Here is a 20,520-nt window from a genome sequence, read left to right on the forward strand (position 1 = left end):
TATAGGGCCTGCTGTTCTCTGTCTCTGTATGTGATTAAAATCAAATCCTTAATCCATTTTGGATTTGTATTCTAGGGGTTACAGTAGATACTGTTAAAAAAAACCCACCACAACACCCAAAAACCTATAATGTTAAGACACTTGCAGGTTTGGAAACAACCAAGCTTCTAAGTCAAGTTTGCACAAATGTTAAACCAAGTTAAATCAAAAAAGCTCTACAGTGGTCACATTTCAGTTGTCAAATATTATTTAAAGCAATTTCCTGCTGACCTAATACTGTAATTCAGTAATTACTGCATAGTATTATTTTAAATAAAATTATTCTCTATACTTAATGACCTTTTCAAAGTACTTACTACATCCAGCCCTACTTTAAAACAATAAAACCATAAATTAGTTTTCCAGGATTGACTTTAAATTATAAAAAAAGGTACTCTGTGTTGTGTACAGTAGGTTATATATACATATACAGTGTATATATATATACAGGATTATGTTACATTTATTCTTCCTCATAGTTACGAACTGTTATTAATCGATGAGCAGCCATAGAAATTTTTTTGTTGCTAAAACAGGAATTCAATATAAAATGAGACTAAACCAGAATTTCTCAATATAAGTAGCTTGCATGTTAAGAAATAATAGCCATCTTGTCTCTTAAAGTAGGAGCATATATTGATGATGTCTATTTGTAATACATACAAACAGCAACAACTGAATAAAATGCCAAGTCCACTCAGGTATTAAAGCAATACACACACTATAGCCTTCAAATACAAATGTCCAACCAGGAGGAAGGGTGGGCTTAGTGCCATAGAGTAATGAGCTTTTCATATTAATTGAAGGAAAGACTGGCCTTACTGAAATCAGTGACAAAACTCCCACTAAATGAAACCAGGATTTTTGTTTGTTTAATGAAATAAGAGCTATGAAGAAACTCTTAAATTTGGACCTGCTACTCAGCAAGTAAATTTTCTTGGTGGTGGTACCCGCTGTTGAATCCAGTAATCTGTGTCTGCACACGTTTGCTGTGCCTTAGCTTCACCTTGCTAAACAGGAATCTGCTGTAGTCTGCAGATCACTGAGGTGCTTGAAACCAAGGCAATGAGCCATGCAGACAGGAAAGCAACGTCATTCTGAGCTCAGCGCAGTGATACTGCACTTGGTTCACGTGTGACTGTCAGTGTCTGTATCTTTAAAAACTACCTGAACAGCCTAGTGATCCAGCTGGCCCAATAGAATGTAATAGTTTCTCAGGACTCTGTAGTGCCATGTTAATCTTAATGGTGATCATTGTTGAAGGAAGACTCGAGAGTATCATTTTTACTACTTTTGTGTGACCACTGAAATTCAGATATCACTGTGATACATTTCTGTACATTTCTCTGTAGTTAATGATGTGTGTTCAGAAATACAAAATACTTTTAAAAGCATAGCCCACAAAGGGTAGAAGAGAAACATGCATGAAATTGAAGTTCAGTAACATAAAATATAGTGCTATCTGAATAATAACTAGAAAATTATGTTAAAAATCTTCTGACAGGGAACAGAAGTGTCTCTGAAAAATTGACATAATTCCACACTATAAATATTTCTTACTGCTCTTACTAGGATATCTTCAAAACCATTATCAGTAGACAATTGATTATTTCTTAAAATAATTAAATACTTGTTTTGTTTTCCACTTTTAAAGCCTCAGCTACTGATGCATTATTTTCATACTCTTCCTGACCAAGTACTGATGTCATTGACAGTTTAAACAATTTAATGAATTTTGCAAACAGTACAGAACAGTGATGCCATTATTGGGGGTAATAGTTGTTTTGAAGTCTCAGATGCAGTGGTGAAGAGGTTCACAGTTGATGGTATCTGACAGTTCTTTTCAGGTATAGGCAGTAGTGCTGATAATCAGCACATCCAGTTAGTTCAAATACCTTTCATGCTTTATGATTAACAATCAAAATTATAAGTGAATAGATTACTGCCTGGCATCTCTAATTGTCTATGCTCTTTTTGTCTTGCAAGGTCCTTAATCACCATATGGAAAAGCAATGTACATTCTTACTGAATAGATTTTGTCTATAATACAACAAATTTTATTGTATAGATTTTTTTTTTTTTAAAAAAGTCATATTTAAGCAAAAAGTTTATATTTTTTCTTTCAATAAATTCTTACTTAGGAAATGTCATTTTTCATTGCAAAAAAAGTCAACAAAATTGTTTAAACAGCCACCAAGATGTCTGCTGATGAGTGTTACCATTCCATTCCTCTTCAAAGGACCAAGTAGTTGGTCTAGACAGCACCAAAGTAGGGATGAGATTCTGGATGTACTGAAATCAGCAAGAATTTTACTGCTGATTTCAATATGATGATAATTTCTCTAAATGTCAGAAAATATGTCAGGATTCTCAACATACCCTAATATCATAAGAAGTTTGCTTATACATATAGTGGTCTTTGTTAGCAGTATTAACTTTGTTCTGTTCTGCGTACAAATGGTGCCTGCTCTAAGCAGGTCATTTCACAAACTTTTGTACATGCAAAATAGCCATGCAGATAGACTGCAGCTTTAAAAGAAACATTTCCTAAAATACATCATGATACTGAGACCGATCCCTCATGGTGCTATTTTGGATCTGGAGTTATTTAATGTCACAGAGCACCTCAGTTTACTCTGTGTATTAAAGATTCTTTGTAACACATCCATCTTTTATGAAGATGCAAACATATGAACATGGCTTGATGTTTTTCTTCGGACCTGGGTCCCCTGAGAATCATCATTTCTTACCTGTGGTTTGCACTAGTTGAGTTGATGGCTATACAGATAACATTAATATCCCTCAGAGCTGAAAGAAACAGTCAAAACGTTGGGTGTCTCAGTGAAGACTTAGAAATGTTTTCGGGACTTAAGAGCAGCTGGTTAATGGTAAACTAGCATTGTATTTTGTATTCAGTGTACTTGTACTCTTTTGATTCTAGTTTTATATCTAAAAGCATGACCTGAAATTTTATTTAAAAATTTGTGGATTTTTTTTTACTACATTACATTACAGGCCACCAAGAGAGAAAACAGATTAGTTTTACTAACTGTAGATTCCTATCTGGCCTTAGAATTCCCTTGTACACAAGTGATTGGAGACCAGGCATATACTTTTTTGTTGTTATGTCTCACAATGATTACAAAGATGCTATGAGGCTATGCAGGGTGAAAATCAGGAGGTCTAAAGACCAGCTAGAAATTAATCTGGCTTCAGCAATCAAGGAGAACAAGAAAGGGACAACAAGGGTAGGGAGGCTCTGCAGAGAGACCTGGACAGGCTGGAGCAATGGGCTAAGGCCAACTGTAGGAGTTTCAATAAGGCCAAATGCCAGGTGCTGCACTTGGGCCACAACAACCCCCAGCAGCGCTACAGGCTTGGGGAGGAGTGGCTGGAGAGCTGCCAGTCAGAGAGGGACCTGGGGGTGTTGATTGACAGCCGGCTGAACAGGAGCCAGCAGTGTGCCCAGGTGGCCAAGAAGGCCAATGGCATCCTGGCTTGTATCAGAAATAGCGTGGCCAGCAGGGACAGGGAAGTGATCTTACCCCTGTACTCGGCACTGGTGAGGCCGCACCTCGATTGCTGTGTTCAGTTTTGGGCCCTACAAAAAGGACATTGAATTACTGGAGCGTGTCCAGAGAAGGGCAATGAAGCTGGTGAAGGGTCTGGAGCACAGGTCGTACGAGGAGCGGCTGAGGGAAGTGGGGTTGTTTAGTCTGGAGAAGAGGAGGCTGAGGGGAGACCTCATCGCCCTCTACAACTACCTGAAAGGAGGTTGCAGAGAGCTGGGGATGAGTCTCTTCAATGAAGTAATAAGTGATAGGACAAGAGGGAATGGCCTCAAGTTGCACCAGGGAAGGTTTAGACTGGATATTAGGAAGTATTTCTTTACAGAACGGGTTGTTAGGTGTTGGAATGGGCTGCCCAGGGCAGTGGTGGAGTCCCCATCCCTGGAGGTGTTTAAGAGTCGGGTTGACATAGCACTTAGGGATATGGTGTAGTTGAGAACGGTCAGTGTTAGGTTAATGGTTGGACTAGGTGATCTTCAAGGTCTTTTCCAACCTAGGTGATTCTGTGATTCTGTGTTTCACTATGCATCCTTTTTTTTCCCATTCTTGGAGATTGAGTACTGGGCTAGATGAACCTTTGCTCTGACATACCACTGTCACTCTTACATTCTTCCATAACCCACACAGACCAGGTCTTGTCAGGGGCTAAATTTTGAGAAGTTGGTTCCAGTATTTATAGGCCATATCCATTTTACAAAAAGAAAATGACTGGAGACACTACCTGCTCAAGCAAACAGTAGAGTCTCATAAATAGTAATACAGATTTCTATCCCTATTCTGTTGTGTTTGCTACAGAGCAATTTCTTAATAGGGTTTGCAACTTGTACTTCGTAAGTTTACTCTTATGGGATAACAAATAGTGAATAGATTTCAGGAGGATCTTGATCAAGCAGATTTTCTCACCTTGTCCTGTCATAGAAATAAAGTCTTTATTTCCTTGAAACATGAAATCTGCAGATAGTCAGAAATGATCAGGTTCTGCATTACTTACGCATTTAAATTCTGTGAACACAAGACATCTCTGAGCCATGGATCAAGCAGGAGCAGAAGGCTTACCATGAAAATATTGCTCTCCACAGCACCTGTGAATAGCACCTCTTGGAGACAAAACATAAGGTTTGATAGAGTTTGGTCTGACAGTAAGCAGCCATCCTTGCACATGCAGCCACTGAATTATGGGACGTTACTGTTTCACTGCATTTGCTGCAGTCGGGATTTTCTTCTGTCTCCTTTTCCCATCTAGTAAGCTTGTTCCCCCTGCAAAGGAGGTTAATGGAGTACATTCACTTGCAGTTTTACAGTTCTTTCCTTAGTTTTTCTTACTTTTGCAGATTTTTTGACTGAAGCCTGATCTTCCTCTCTGACAGGCTCAAATTGTAATACAGACCATGGTTCTTGTTCAGCTGCTATAGTGTTCCCAAGGAACACCATGCATTTCCTAGATGTCATAGGAGGTATAGGTATCAGAAGAATGTACTGAGCCATTTGGAGACTATTCATCTTAACAAAAGAAATGCCATCAAATCTTCTGGAGAAAGTTTATAGATTGCTGAAATCTTAAGTGGCAGTGTTATAACTGTGGATTTTCTCAACATTGTATTTTGTGTTATTGCAAGTGACAAAAGCTACAAAGTCTCTGATGGCCTTGCACATTAGCTTCACTGAGTGCTTTGATTTTGTTAAACTTATACAGGGTCTTTTGTTGCCAATTCAGATAACTTACTTTCTATTTTTGGTGTCTCAGGTGACAATTTTTTATCACTGTGTTTAAGAAGAGGTCTTTTTAAGAGTTCAGGAGAGTTATTCAATGCAGCTGGTCAAATGGCAAATGTCTTCTATTTCAACTCTTGTAGTCTTTGTTCAGTTTAAATGGAAAAGCTATATAGATGAAGAACTTCATGTTTTGTTGCTCACTGACAGGATATATTAGAGTACAAAAGCATAGTTTAAGCTTTCCAAAAGTGCATGCTGTTGCTAGGTTCAACTCTATATCTGTATTGTGTCTACATGCATGGACCCTGATCTGTAATGGGAAAACAGAAACCCTGGGGTTAGAATCCAGTCAGCTCAAACAAAACCTGTATTATCTCAGTACGTCAGTGAGTAGAACAGATTGAAAAAAATTAATTTTGATGAAAAAAAAGAAAGCATTCTTAGTGTAAAATTTTCCCTTTTTCACTAATTCTATCTTGACAATTTCATTTTGAAAGAAGGGTGCCAGCCTCTGGAAGTCTTATTTTCTCTTCTTCTGTAGAAAGTTGAAAGCTTTACTAAGGGTAAACTTAGACATATTTATTTAATAATTGCTTTATGATAAATCAATTTATTAGGGTACTCAGTTCATCTTCAGCATTGCAGTTCAAGATCTGCCCTGAAGAAAGGTGTTAAATCTGTCCCTTGAACTAAGAGAGCACCCAAAATGTATTTCTCCTCTGAATGTTTTTATGCCTTGCAAAATAGTTCAGTGACCATTAACTTGCTCTGGAGCCATTTCTTCTTATACTGAACATGATATGGTCTCCATTTCTGGGCCACAAACTTGGAGTGAAGGAGTATGGGAGAGCACATAAGGGTATATTTGCACTGTCAAATAATGTAGCTCATTGGTTTGCTCCTTGGCTCTTGGCCTTGACTATCCACACTATTAGTTCACTGCCAGACTCTCTGCTGGGTTAAAGTAGCTGTTCCCCTTTCAGATGTACCTCTGGCAATAGTCTTCTCCATGGACTTCCTGCAGGCTATATGAATGAAAAAGCAGCAGCTTTATAGTCCTTTAACTTGCAAAGTCTCCCAATGGTATCGTGTCAGACACTGTACCCTCTAATATTTTCACATGCCCACATGCCACACCAGTGCATGCTTCTCATACCCTTCGTATTTATAAAATGGCACTTTGAACAAGTTTCCCCTTCCTCTCCAAAGATAATAATTGTAATTCAGTAGGATCACTGTTGGTAATGCAGGATTTTTGGATTTAAAAGATGCATAGGAATAGCCACATTAGGCTAAATAAATTCTTGTTTCTATGAATATTCATACACATCTCATAAAAATTCTCCGATCTACATCAGACATTCATGAACAATCCATTTGGTGTTCAGTGCATAGACTAGCAAAACATAATTGCACTTTGCTAACATACTTCTTGTATGCACGTGTAAACATTTCAGATATTTGTACCCTAATCATCTCTTTTTAAAATCATTACTTTCTTCATTTCTCCTTCAACTTTTGATTAGTGAATTTGTGTGGAGACACAGCTGCAGATTACATTTACTTAACTAGAGTTCTGATTTCAGTGAGGTTGTGGTACAGTGTAGTAGAGTTTGCATCTCAGTGCATGTGATTCCTGTGCCAGGGTGAGTGGGTCCTGCTGTTATATTACTGATTTAATGGATTGAATGCCATAGTTTTCTTCAGCGGTAGAGAAAGAGCTTGTCTACCTCTGATGGCCTCACTTTAGGAAAGACACAAATAATTAGCTAAATTGGAGTGATTCCACCATCTCAGTCCTCCCTGAGATCTGCAGGCAGCTGTGCTTTTTAATGCAGTTTTAACTGATTAAGAGCAATGTTAGTGATGAAGCATTGAAGAAGGACACATAAGCAAATAGTAAAGGTACGTACAAAGTGGTTTAAAACATCAGATCAAAATCTAAATACAGAAAGAAAAAAACACTTCAATGCCAGCCTTAAATCTGTCAGACTTTAGTGGAATCCAGTGTGATGTAAAATTCCTTTATGCCAGACACTTGAATAAGAAAGTTTAGTTAATTCTATGAGTCGGTGATTGTTCGACCCAATGTTCAGTTCTGCTGTCCTTCCCTGCAAGAGAAAAGGTACAAACCAGTCCTACCAAGACTGCAGACACTGCGTGCTGCAGACAGTCCTACCAAGGCACAATGGTAATTTTCTCTCACAGTAGAAAGAAAGGTCCATCAGTCCCGTACAGGTTTTGTGCACAGAATTACCTGGTGTGGTAGACTGTTTAAGCCTCTTACCAGCACAGAACATTTCTGATTTCAGAAAATGTATAATTTGGAATATTGGCATTATATTTTTTAAAAAAGTTTTCTTATAAAGAGCATTGTTCAGTGATCTTTTTATCCTTGTCTACTAGAGTTCAAGAGGTTTTATGTCAAATTCAAAAAGTCTTTGTGGGACCCTGTCAATCTTGTCCTTGAGAGGATGAAAATACCCTGACTTTGTACGAGAGCTGTGTACTACTTTCAGGAATCCTTGAAACTGAATTTGGAAAACTACCTCACCTTTGGGGTATGGTTGGCTGTAAAGCTTTCACCACTAAGAAAATTACTGTTCTAGCCCTACTTGATACTTTCCATATGCTCTATTATGTGAAATACTGGATTCAATCGAATATATAAATATATATATAAATATATAAAGATATCTAGCTTCATAAGTATGCAATTTACAGATTAATAACATCGGTTTTATCCTCAGAAATTAATAGTTCAGAATAACAGAGCATGCTGAGAAATGATAACCAACACTAAAGGTTACCAGCAGTTAGCAAAGGAAGCCATATATATTGACTGCCCTCAAGAAAATAAATTAATAAATTCCACAATAGGTCTGTGATACTTCTGACAGATTAAGGAATTACTATTGTCTTATTTAATTGCAATGTTTTAGTAAACACATATTTTAAGTTGAAAATAGTATCTTGGCACACAAATTCTGTATGTTGTGGTTACTACTATTTTTCCTGCACTCAGAAATGGCCATTATATTTAAATGTGAAGTCTTTAAAACTGTGAGGACCCAAAGAGATTTTATGAAAATGTAATTTAATTGAAATAATTTTAAATTTTATGAAACATTAATCATGAGCAGAATGTCTGTATGGAACATTAATTTGAGGCAGTAAGAATAAGCAGCTGCCATTCCCTGATATAGTATCTGCAGCATTTATATTAATTATCTCGTAACATAGACTAACTGAAGTAGAAAATTCATTATGTTTAGTTAAATAGTAAGGAGATCAGAATGCTTTTATTTGTTAATTTCAAGGTATCTTCCTAAAATCGTTGGCCTTAGAGGTAACAGATGGCTAATAAACTTCATGAGCTCATGAAAATAGAAATATACATATGAAGTTTTTCAATTTACAGACTTTTTTTTTTAAAAAAAATCTGATTATGCATATGGGACTGTAAAAAGATGACTGAAATGACTGTCCCATTCTTTAGTTAAAAGTTTGAAGGTCTTTTGGTCCTTCTATCAAATTTATTGTTTTTCGTAACCACATTTCTTTTTGTTTTTGCTATACATTATCCTTCCCATTTGTGACAGACGATACAGAGCTGGAAATGCTGCCATATATTGCAGGAATTTTAAGGCCATTTGCATACAATTCTAGTTCTGGTCTTCTTAGACATTTAGTTAGCCCAGTGGGGACTAGCCCTTAGTCTGGAGCCAGGAATTTTCAGTTCAAGCAATCAGTTTCTTAAGGCTAAATTCATAAACTTATGCATAATGGCAGACTTGCAGAGCAATGACACTGAATAGGTATGCTCTGTATAATGTTCCAGTTTGCTTTAATAGATACTGTCTTTAAAGGCAGCACTGAATTCTAATGGCAGTATAGGGTTACCATATTTTTGCACAGGGCCCTCTGGAAAAGAAATATATTTAAACGCGTATACTGGATGTGCAGTTCATCAGTGCATCTCAGATATATGAGATTTACTGTGTAGCCATATAGTAGCGCGTCAATGGTAGGTGATACATTGGAAGGGCATTGGACTACATAAACATCAACTGTGGACTAATGTAAATAATCCTTCTCCCAGTTGAAGTGAGAATTGCTGCTGTAACCAGGTTTCTGGATGTCTGAACAGATGGGTGCAATCCTCAAGTTACAGCATGAGAAAATGCTTTTGTACTTTTCAGGAAAAACAGTATAGAAGTGCAAGATAGTAGATAGTAGTATATTGTTCCTTTTAAAGAGGGGTACTCTTTCATAAAGTGAGGGATCTTCATGTGAATGGCATGATGATCACGGAACATGAATGACTGGACACTGCCCTGAGCAACCTGATGTCATTAGATCGGCTTTTAGCAGAGGGTAAGACTGAATGACTTCTGGAGTTCCCTTCCAACTTAAATTACTCTGTAATCATATGCAATGATTCCAACATGTAGAGAAAGTTGGGATGATCGAACGTCGTGCTTTAGCACACACTGATTGTTAAGTTACTCATCTCATGTGGAGTAATTCCTAGTTTGCTGTAGGAGGTGGATGATGTGTACCCTGTTCTTCAAATTGTCCCTATGTTCTCTGTATATTTACTTCATGGTTATTCTATTATATACGTGGATTTATGAATATAGTACTGCCAGATTGCATGCATGAGATTGTATGTGCTGGGGATGATCTTCTGCAGTTCTTGTTGCAGGGGGGGTGTATCTTGAAACACATGCTAGAGTTGTGTGGCACGCATAACCACATGATGTGATAGTGGAGTACCACATTGTCTTGGAAGTGTGCCTTCTGACAGGACAAGGTACTTCGTATCTCACTCTGAAACAAAGCCTGAATCTTTCTGCTACAACTGATTCTCACTGGCCATATCATCAATAAATCATAGGTTTCACGCTAACTGGCCATTAGTGGATTCGGGAATGGAAATGTCATATTATGTTATGTTATATAAAGACTTCAGGAATATTCTGGCTGCGGAGCACAAAAGACAGATCAGTGGGTGAGTTCTACATTTAAATTACTGTTAAACTGTGTGCTAATAATTTCTTTACGTTTATATATCTTTCTTCACAATTGTCAGGCCTTCTGCTCTTAGAATTGAATGTTGTTCTGAGGTCTGCAGCTGAAAAAGTAGGTGGAAGTAGCTCTCTTACCGAAGTAAACAGAGACACAAGTTCTGTCTACAACCTTGTGGTCCCATATATTATTGTGAATGGTGCTACATAGTGTGGGCTGTGTTTATCGCTGCTTTTTTTTCTTTCTAAATCACCTTTTGACCCTTCGCTTAACAAAAGCTACTCAATACAACAGTATTTCAGTGTGCTTATTATGTCAGTATGGTAATGATATACACTTGTTAAAGTACAGATAATTTTATATATGTCTCTGTGTGTTTATATAAAAAGTATACACTGTTAAAATAAATTACTTGTTATGTCAGAAAACTAAGACTGGTTTAAATATGTTAGGGAATTCAATCCATTATGTTAGTCCCAAAATATGTTCTGCATGTCTTTATAGCTTTCAGTAGCACTATTTTTACTTCTTCATCAATTAGCTTGAGTTGAAAGGCACTGAAAGAACACATACTGATTAGCATTTTCAAATATTCTACTTCCAATCAGTAAATTATATTCAAATGCCAACACAAATTGTAACATTTACTGTATGTGAAAACAAATTGAACAGTTGGTTCCACCTAACATTTAAATAATATTTATTTGTAAAGATATTTCTGGATTGGGTACCTATAAGTTTTCAGATTCCTTCATTTTTTGCATAGCTGTATATGTTGGTTTTAAAAAACAGTTTTTATTACTTCAGATGACAGAAGACTCCAGTAACCTTTGAGCTAGTAACTTCATTTTACCCCGTAGTAATTCTCTTAATGGCTACTAGAATAGATTGTAATAGCAGGAATGCCTTGCATTGGCATTAGACAAAACCAGAAGTATTTCTTGGCAGGTTTCTGAGTGAGTGGATTCATGTGATTTAATATGCATTTTTTGATTACTGTCTAACCTTCTACAACCTTTGCTGTCTGTCTTTCGCCATTAGAGATTCATCTCCCAGTCTATCAGGTGAAATAATAGTCTGAATAGATCTGAATTACCTCATGTTGACCTATTTTATTTAAATGAGTACAGACCAATGCATATAATAATTTCAGCAACATGTATCTTTAGAAGCTGATCACCAGAACAAAAAGTCCCTAAACATACTCTAAAATGCATCAACTCATTAATTAATATAATTTTTCAGCGTATAGCATAACCCTGAGCAAGCACATTTCAATGGCATATAGTGTTCTAGTGAACGGAGTGCTAGGCTGATCCTCTCTGTTGCAGAATACAAGGATAATTCACCTTGAATAAACCTGTGAATTAAGGTGGAGTGCTGAGGCAGGTACTATACTGAGACAGGATACAGATCAGAAACAAAGGCAAATGTAGACATTTTCTGTAAATATACCTGAATTCTTTCTGTTACTTAAAAATTTTAATTAAGCATAACTTAGGGTTGTGTTTTGCAGCTCAGGTCCTCTGAAAAAATATCGTGTGTGTAATGGTGATAATGTCTGAATATTATTCTCTGTTTCTTACGACTTTCTGAAAGCTACTTTTTAGACTGAAGTCTTTTACCTCTGTTCTGTGTTCGTCTGAATGTTCTTGGAAAGTTGAACAAAACTTACTGATAAGTTTCTGTGTGAGTGGGATTTAAATTGTTTATTATTTTAGAGGTTATTTTACTACTTCTTCTTACATCTCAAAACGGGAACAAAAATCTGAAGTGTGATAAGTGCTTTAAGAAAAAACACTTATGTTGAAGTTGAGGTTATTTGACATTCAAAATCGTATCTTTAACGTGGAAGATGTTAGAAAGAATTTTATTCTTTTTTAAAAACCCTTGTGATAAGAATATTCGGTTTGTCTGGGTATGTATAGCTGCCTTGATACATGGAACATTAAGTGGGATTCTTTCTCTAGTCTGAGGCCCTCAGTTTACTCAGAATGTACAAATATTGCCTTAGTCATTTTGGCCACAGTATAGAAATATGACTTTAATATTAAACAACAAGGAAGGGAAAATTCCATAATATAATATTATACGAAGAAGTAATATGGAATCTGTGTACTAATTTGATATAGAAATGCTCAAAGAGCTGATAATGAATAAAGCTAATATCTAAGCTCTACCATTTTTTATTCTTCGAATGATGTAACAAATTCTGTTCTAGCAAGTTTAATCATATGTGTTCATGGGCACTGATATATGTGCCAAAAGTCAATGTACTGTTTAGCATTACTTCTATATATGTAGCATTCTTTTTTTGCTGGACTGAATGTGTGAGCAATTAGTCTATACTCACATTTTGTGTGGGCAGAAATACCTCTTGTTAACCAAAAAACTGGCTGTCCATAGTGACTTGGATCCAATGAAGTCATTGATGGCTATCGCTCTAAGTATGTATTTCTTCATAAATGAATTTACTAACTAAAAACCTATGAAAAAAATGGAGGTAGGTTTCTCTAACTTTTGATCAACGCTGCTTGCTTTATGCTTCTTAAATAAGACGGTAACATACTTATCACATGTTCTTTTGACAATGAATTGGCTGTTAAGTAATCTGAACTTTGTATATTTTATTTTATAGTCTTGTCTTTGTTTTGTGCTATGAAAGTTGGATGCTTCCTACTTTTTAAAGTTTAAGCAGAGAACATTTTAATTTCCAAATAATTTTCAAATCATTTCAGACATGAATTGTATTACCTGCTGTCTGGTTCACTGAAACTGTAAGCTATTTTATAGAGTAAATAATCTTACCCTAGGCTGATGCACAATGTAACACCATTGTGCTGTGATCAGTTTACTACTGTGCAAGCTTAGTTCAAGGTATTGGTGAAAGAATGAAGAGGTGGGTGGCAGGCTGCAGGAGGAGCAGGACCCTAGCCCAAATAGCCCATCCCACAGTTTCTCTAGAGACGTCTCTGCTACTCCTGTGGAAGAGATAAGGTGGTAAACCAGGAACAGTGCCAGTGACAGCTACATTCTTGAAACTGTAGTCTGTGCATACCTGAGACAGGGACGGGAATGAAAACAGAAAGCTGCTACATCCTGTTCCACACCTGCTTCTTAGAGCAGGTACATGTTACCCAGATGTTGGCTCCTTCCTTTTCCAGGGCATGAAGCATAAGACATTGAGAGGACAAGCAGAAAGCACAGGATTTTTTTAGGAGGGGAGAGAAAAGGAAAGAAGAGTTCATCCAAAAGTCTCAAAACAGTGAATACTCCCCACATCTCACTTAACCTTCCTTAACATTAAAGCTCACAGGCCCATCACCACCTCCGAAAAGTTCTTATGCTACTTCCTGAACTTGCTTTCACCCATTTTTTTTTCTTTTATTGCCAAAAATATTTTCTTCCTGAAAATAAAATTTTTTTAATATTGGACCTTTTGTAAGGTGATAAGACTTGAGACAGATCTGTTCAGCAGATATTGATAGAGGAACATAGATAATTTTAGGGCATATTTATTATTCAATAGTCTATTTGAAGTTTGCACTACATATATAAGCTCTTAAGGCAAAATTTACCCCTAGACTGTACCTAAGTACGGTACTTGCCCTGTAAACCAGAAATGATGTTGTTTTCATAACTTAAGAGTGACTGCTTGATGTGCTGCTTACACTTGTTGTGGGGTGGTGAATAGTCTGATTGATACAAATAAAAGAAATGTTAAGGTTTAAATCAACATTAAAACAAGCAATATTCATGATGTATTACATTGTGGTAGCCACTATTCTTATGAATAAGTTTTGAACCATAGTTGTAAAGCACAATTGTACAAAAAGCTGTTAAAGAATAACATTGGTCTTGAATTGTCCTAGAATTTGCTTTTAGCTATTCATGCATACCGTACAAAAGCTTTTTAATGGAAAGTTGTAAAATCTGACTTCTACGATATAACACTAGAGTTATAGTCAGTTTTGGAATTTGCAATGCATACATATGATAGCTGAGATATATACATATGTGGATACATATGTATGTATCATAACTTAATATGAAAGCAGGTTCATGTGAAGTGGACTGTTTCATGTGTTTAGTTGATTAAATTTATTTGGAATATCTTTGAAATATCAATCATAGTATATTTAGAAGTAAAATATTTGAAGCAGGAAATGTATTAAAGTTTAGCCCCGGACCTGAGGATACTATAGTTTCAGAGTTTTTCTTTTTCATATAAATATATAATTTTAATGGAGAAAATATTATACAAATTTAATGTTAAGAAGTTAACTTTCAAGATGCCACCTGAATTGCTACTTAAATATATTGTAAGCACCATTGTGTGTGACGAAAGAAGTTTATGTAGTTTTTCTTTTCTGTCAAGTTTTGGCACATGTCTCTGTTGAGATAGGATCAAACTGGGGTTTTACTACCTGATTTACCTTTGTGAACTGTCAAAAGATTCAGTCTTTTCCTTTGAGAAAATTTCTCTGTCAAGCCACTAGTCCTCAGCTTCTCTGTGTTAGCCGATGGGGTAATGAGTGCAGCTTTCCTGCCACTGTCATGGCTTAAGTAGTCCAAGCACCTTGTAGCTAATAATTTAGGAAATGAGTGGTCTTGGTCCAAAGGTGCTCAAATGCTAATCTCTAACTATAGAAATATCTGTACTAATTTAAGGATATATTTGCCACTACTAAATATCCTATGTTCTTACATACTTATGTAAATCTGTTTTCTGCTTTGTCATTTCCCAGTTAAAAATACCATGTTGTAATAAGGTCTCTTTTAATATATTTTAAATCTTGTGTCAGGATAGTACTGGCTTTTTCTCCCAGTAATCACAATATAAAAACCTGATTTTCATCAGATTGTTTTTTCTGAAATGCTTCAAACAATATAATGTAACAAAATATTATGCAAGAGTAATCATGGAAGTGAATGAATACTGGCATCAGATGGTAGGGAATTAACCTTAAGTAGTTCCAACCAAAATCATTTAATAGGAACCATAAAATCAAAACTGCATTCTTAATATTTTTTATAAATTATTATTCTGCTATGTTAATGTTTGGATAGCTAGATCTTGAAAGGCATTCTGGAAAATGGTAAGTATACTGAAATCTGAAAATTTAATTTCTCAATGGAAAAATCCAAAATAGAGAAGAAAAAAAAAAAAGGGTGGGGGTGGGGGAGTGGGAACCAGAAAAAAAAAATCCAATGTATTTTACTTGCCAGCAGTCAAAATTAAATTGCATGATTAGCTGTTATTTAACCAACTCAAAATTTTAACATATTTTAAGCAACGCTTGGAAATGAAATAATTGATAAAAAGTTTTATGGCAAGAATTGTAATTTGCTGACTAGTTCTACCATTTAAATCTTTTTCTGAGTTGCTAGTAAATTAACTAAATGTTCTTTGATAAAAAACTGATACTCAAATATTGAAATATGAGACATTGTTATAAACCCATGCTTTAAATCCTTGCTGAGAACACAGTTTGTCCTTGTAAATTATTAAGTGTGTGGTTTAGTGTAGTTCTGCTACATCTCTTGTGCATATTTCACATATAGAAGACATCTGCTTTTACTTGGCATATTAGAAAGGTCATGAACCAAAAATTCACTGTGCATTTAAATTGATAATACAGTAAATGTGATTACCTGCCATCTTTGAGAGCTGACTCCAGCACGAGTAGCTATGGGGTGTAAAATAGGCAAATGACAGTTTTAATCAGTTTGGTTTGCATCGCCTTGATTTTTGAAGGTGATCTACTCCCATGATAAAGTTATCAAAATCATTAAAATGAACCAAATATTATTACAGTTTTCTCATTCTTTGTTTTGAGATAAAACCCATAATTTAAATAGTCAAGCAAAATTTGTGGAAAGGTTTATAAGAAGTTGAAATTGAAGAATGTCTCTAATCTGAGATCTGATATGGGATGTGTCTGATGCCCAAAATGTGCCATGTATACCTTCCATTTTGAAAGGAATGCAATTCACAGGAGCACAGAAAATGTCATTTTATGTCATATTGTGCATGACAGTGGCTAGTACCAGATGCTGATATTCTTACACCTAATAGCCAAAGAGGCACTATCTCCTTTTCTTAGTGCTTTGTTTTTACACCTTAATGAGCTTAGGAGACGATTAACTTCAGTGTGTCTATTTGGCTGCTTCTACAGAAGGGCTGCCATGTGCATCTTTCTGTTAATGTTATTCAAGCTAAGTTTTTACTTGTAGCTTGCACTTCCTCATGCTTTCCCATTTATATATATATACACACACACACACACACAAATATATGGATATATGTGTGTGTCTGTGCCTGTAAATGAGCTTATATGCTGGCTCTGAGTAAGTCACCTCAGCATCAGAGGTTAATCAGAGTAGCACTGCATATAGACAAGTTAGAAGTAGATGAAAATAGCCAGGTCAGTGCACCACATTAATGTAGCTATGTTATTGCTGGGACCTGTGGTGGTATTACACAGTAGTGTGCCGGGTAGATAAATCAAAGCAGTTAGATGGCAGGTCAGGCACCCCTAATGACTGTGCTGTGCTCCATACCCTTTGATTCAATTCTAAAAGGCTTTCTCTTAAACCAAGGGAGGGTAGTTAGAGAAGGGAACAATATTATTCTATTTCACCTGTAATGGGAAGGGAAATTAAAGAGGAGCAGGGTGTCCCAGGTTAATACCTGATTCTTTATGCTGACCTGTCAGCTGGTGCAAGGATTGGTAAAGGAAGGTGTCATTGTAGAAAACGTAGAAATCACACAAGTTTGAATTATCATGTGTAGTCTTGGCTCAGGAGACCATTTTCATCTAGTTGTTGTGATATGACATTTTTGAGCATACATGCCCATATATCATTAAAAACATTTTTTCCCCCGGTTCCCCATCAAATTATCAGAAAAGAAATTGTTCCATTACACAAGAGAAAAGCACTATACAAGTTTTATAAAAATGTCAGTTCATAATGTATGCAAATGTATGTATAGATTGCACCTCAGTCTTTCATGGAGAGAATCAAAATCTCAAGAGAGCCTTCAGCAAAGAATGAATAAACAAATGCTCAGATGCCTGCTGTTGTACAGGCATTGATAGTTGTTGACATAATGACATGTTTCAGTCTTACTCTAAAATACAAATAGGTATTTCACAGTGTTGTTCAATTTAATAAAGTGTGCTGAAGGCTATGTCACCAAGTATTATGGATTGCTACATAATAAGGGAAAGGTAAGCTGAACTGGAGATTTATTTTCAAGAGCATCACTCTGAAGCTCTGCTAACTTGGGTATGAGCTATTTAGATTGTAGCTTAGTCAGTTACTGGTAGACCTGAAAAATTACCCTGATTTGGAAGCAATAACTGTTAACAAGGGCAGTGGAAGGTATTTTGTTACCTAGGGAAGGATACATCCAGTGCCTTTCCCACTTTTGTCATCTTTCAGATCCTATTATTTCTCTTGTCTTCTCCCAGCTTCTCTCAAACACATGAGATGGGAAAACAGAGTTCTGGAAGGGCTATCTGCTTGCTCCAAGCAGGCCTTTTCTTTGTCTTCTTCAGCAGCTTAGTAGTGAAGGTGAATAGGCCTCCTCACTGCACATCTCTATTATCTGCTGCTGCTGCTGGCTTCAGTGCTATCAGTACTGTACAACACTTCAGCCAGCCTGCTACAGATGCTCTCTTTGGTCTTGCATGCTTTTTTAGCTTTGCTGTTTCTGGTCAAAGAAGCCATCCTTTCCATCACCCAAGTGGCCGTACAGCTGCCTGTTTGCAGTAAGGTGCTCACAAATGTTGGCTTGTAAAACTGCATTCAACCAAATAAGCTTTCAGGACACTCATGAAGCACTTTCTCTGTCAACCCTATTTCCTCTTTTCATGCTTCAGCGTAAGAAAGCAAGTTGGGTGTTCCTGCATTATCTGCCGAAATCACATCTCTGACATGTTCTGATAGGGGTTTCATTACTATTGTCTTAATGAAACTCCAAGACTGTCATGGGTGTCTGCCATACAGCGTTGTCTACAGTAAGATATGAAAATGCCTGTGCTAGAACTGTTTATAGTAGTTTGCAAAGGATGTTTTTAATTTCTAGATATATATAATTGCATAATTGCTTTATACATTAGGCATTTATTTCTGAGGACCTTAATTGGATTTTGAAGGCATACCTAAGTAACGAAACTGAACTTTATGAATTAAAGCAAGCTGTGGAAAATATATGGGGGTTTTTTTGTGTGTGTTTTGCTTGTTTTTTAACATGGTTTGAAAAGTTCTATTTAGCACCCAGGAGAAAAACATTAAACTGCTCTGCATTTTGTTTTCAGTGTGCAGTGACCTGGAATTCAGGGAGGTTGCAAACAGATTGAGAGACTGGTTTAAGGCACTTCATGAAAGTGGAATTCAGAATAAGAAGACTAGGGTTGTTCAAAGGCCTGAAAGAACCAGTAAGAAATTTCTACTTGTCTTATTTGATGTTCTCTTTGATACTTTTCTGTACTTTTGTATTTCTATTGTAAGTCTTGCTTTATTCTCCTATGCTTTAAATAGGCATGTGTATGAAACCTTAACTTTGTGCTTTTCTAAAGTTAATTTCTTATTTATGGCTTAGTACTGATATAAGATGTTCTCTTTAAACTTTCAACATTATTTGGCACGACTTTTGCTTGTAAGAATGTATGGCAGCTACCATTCACAGTGCTTTTATTTGTGAATGCTGTCAAATTGTCTGTTTAATAAAGCTTGATAATTAGCTGCTGTATAAGGAGACAAAACAGAATAAACAAGTAGGGATTTTGAGCAACTTTTTCATTGAGAAAAGTGAGTTGCTGACTGGCTAGCCCTAAGAAATAATGTACAGGAGCTGTGACCCCATCATGTGACTCCATCGTTGCTAGTTGATGCCACTGTAGGTACTGGTACAGAAGAACACATGGAAAAGAAGCTTGTAAGTGAAAAGGAATTTTCATGGATATGCTTCAAATTGGAAAATACTCAGGAGTACTAATGAAGTGCAAACAGTAGGGGCATAATTTATTTTTAACCCCCTCAAATATTTAAATAGGTTTTTTGTTGTGGAAAGTAGTAAAGTTTTAAAATGTGTTTATCAAACGGCTTATTTAAAATAGCAATTGAAGTGTGCAATAATAGTTTTGAGAGTGATGTCCTACTGTGAAGGAGAGTCAAATCAGGTTTCATAAAGCAAACTATGAATTCCTCCAGAGTATGTTTCACAGAACTTAGCCACCACTGGCTGCTTACCTTAGTTCCTTCATTATTAAATTTCCGAGTATTTGGGATATTTTTTTTTTTTTTTAGCTTTTGTTTGATTGTTATTTTTTAGCATCACTGTTTTCAAGAAATCCATTTATTTCATTTTTTTGTGTGATTTTTTCATGCTAAGGAAATACAAATAATTCTGTAAAGCACAATGAATTAAAGATGATTCTGTGTTATCTGGGAATACTTCTCAATATTGAGAAAAAATGTTTCTGAGGTAAGGTGGTAATACAGTAATACCACTTTTTATTGATACTGAATAAAACACATTTAAAAACATTTATTTCCAGTTTACATTCTGGTTGGTGCCCATAAATGGCATGTGACCTACTCCTCATCCAGTAATGAAAACAGCAGAAATACAAAGTTTGCAGCTCTTAAGTAAGCATTTATTGTATAGTAATAAATAAAATCTATCTAAAAATATAGCTAGTGTTAGCATATTGCTCAGTTAAAGGTCAGCTGAAACATTACATAGGGTCCTGTTTCTTGCTGAATACTCACTTTGTGGAGGGTAACACACTGGATAGGTAAGGTCAGAAATGCAGCACAGCTGTTTAGAAGCCTGATAATACAGTACAAGTTCAAAAAGAAATTTGGGCAATGTTAAATGAAGCAACTGTAGAGCTATTAAGTACTATGGCATACATAAATAAAGAATTAGTGTTTCGAGTAATTGGGTTCTGTGTAATACAGGAATGTAAGGTTCATAATTAATATATTGAATACATTGAAATGTAGTGCAAGCACAAAGTTCTTAAGAGTGGGAGATTTTTTTACTTGGACATTTTCCTTGGCCTATTTCCTTAAGCACACAGGTGACACTGATAAGACCTAGTTTCTATACTTGAGACACATTTTTGTATCATGTGTATGTGGATATATTATG

At 36.0% G+C, this 20,520-nt stretch overlaps 1 protein-coding gene across 2 annotated transcripts in view; it reads left to right on the forward strand.

Annotated features, from left to right (window-relative positions):
• SPOCK3 (SPARC (osteonectin), cwcv and kazal like domains proteoglycan 3) overlaps nt 1–20,520 on the forward strand; it is a 214,798-nt gene that overhangs the window by 173,800 nt on the left and 20,478 nt on the right. For both annotated transcript variants that reach the window (XM_074822872.1, XM_074822871.1), the window contains exon 7: nt 18,680–18,799. In XM_074822872.1, coding sequence (XP_074678973.1) covers nt 18,680–18,799 — 120 coding nt within the window. The remainder of the gene's footprint in view (nt 1–18,679; nt 18,800–20,520) is intronic.

The sequence above is a fragment of the Strix aluco genome, chromosome 4 (genome assembly GCF_031877795.1).
Source record: "Strix aluco isolate bStrAlu1 chromosome 4, bStrAlu1.hap1, whole genome shotgun sequence".
NCBI classification, from domain to species: Eukaryota; Metazoa; Chordata; class Aves; order Strigiformes; family Strigidae; genus Strix; species Strix aluco.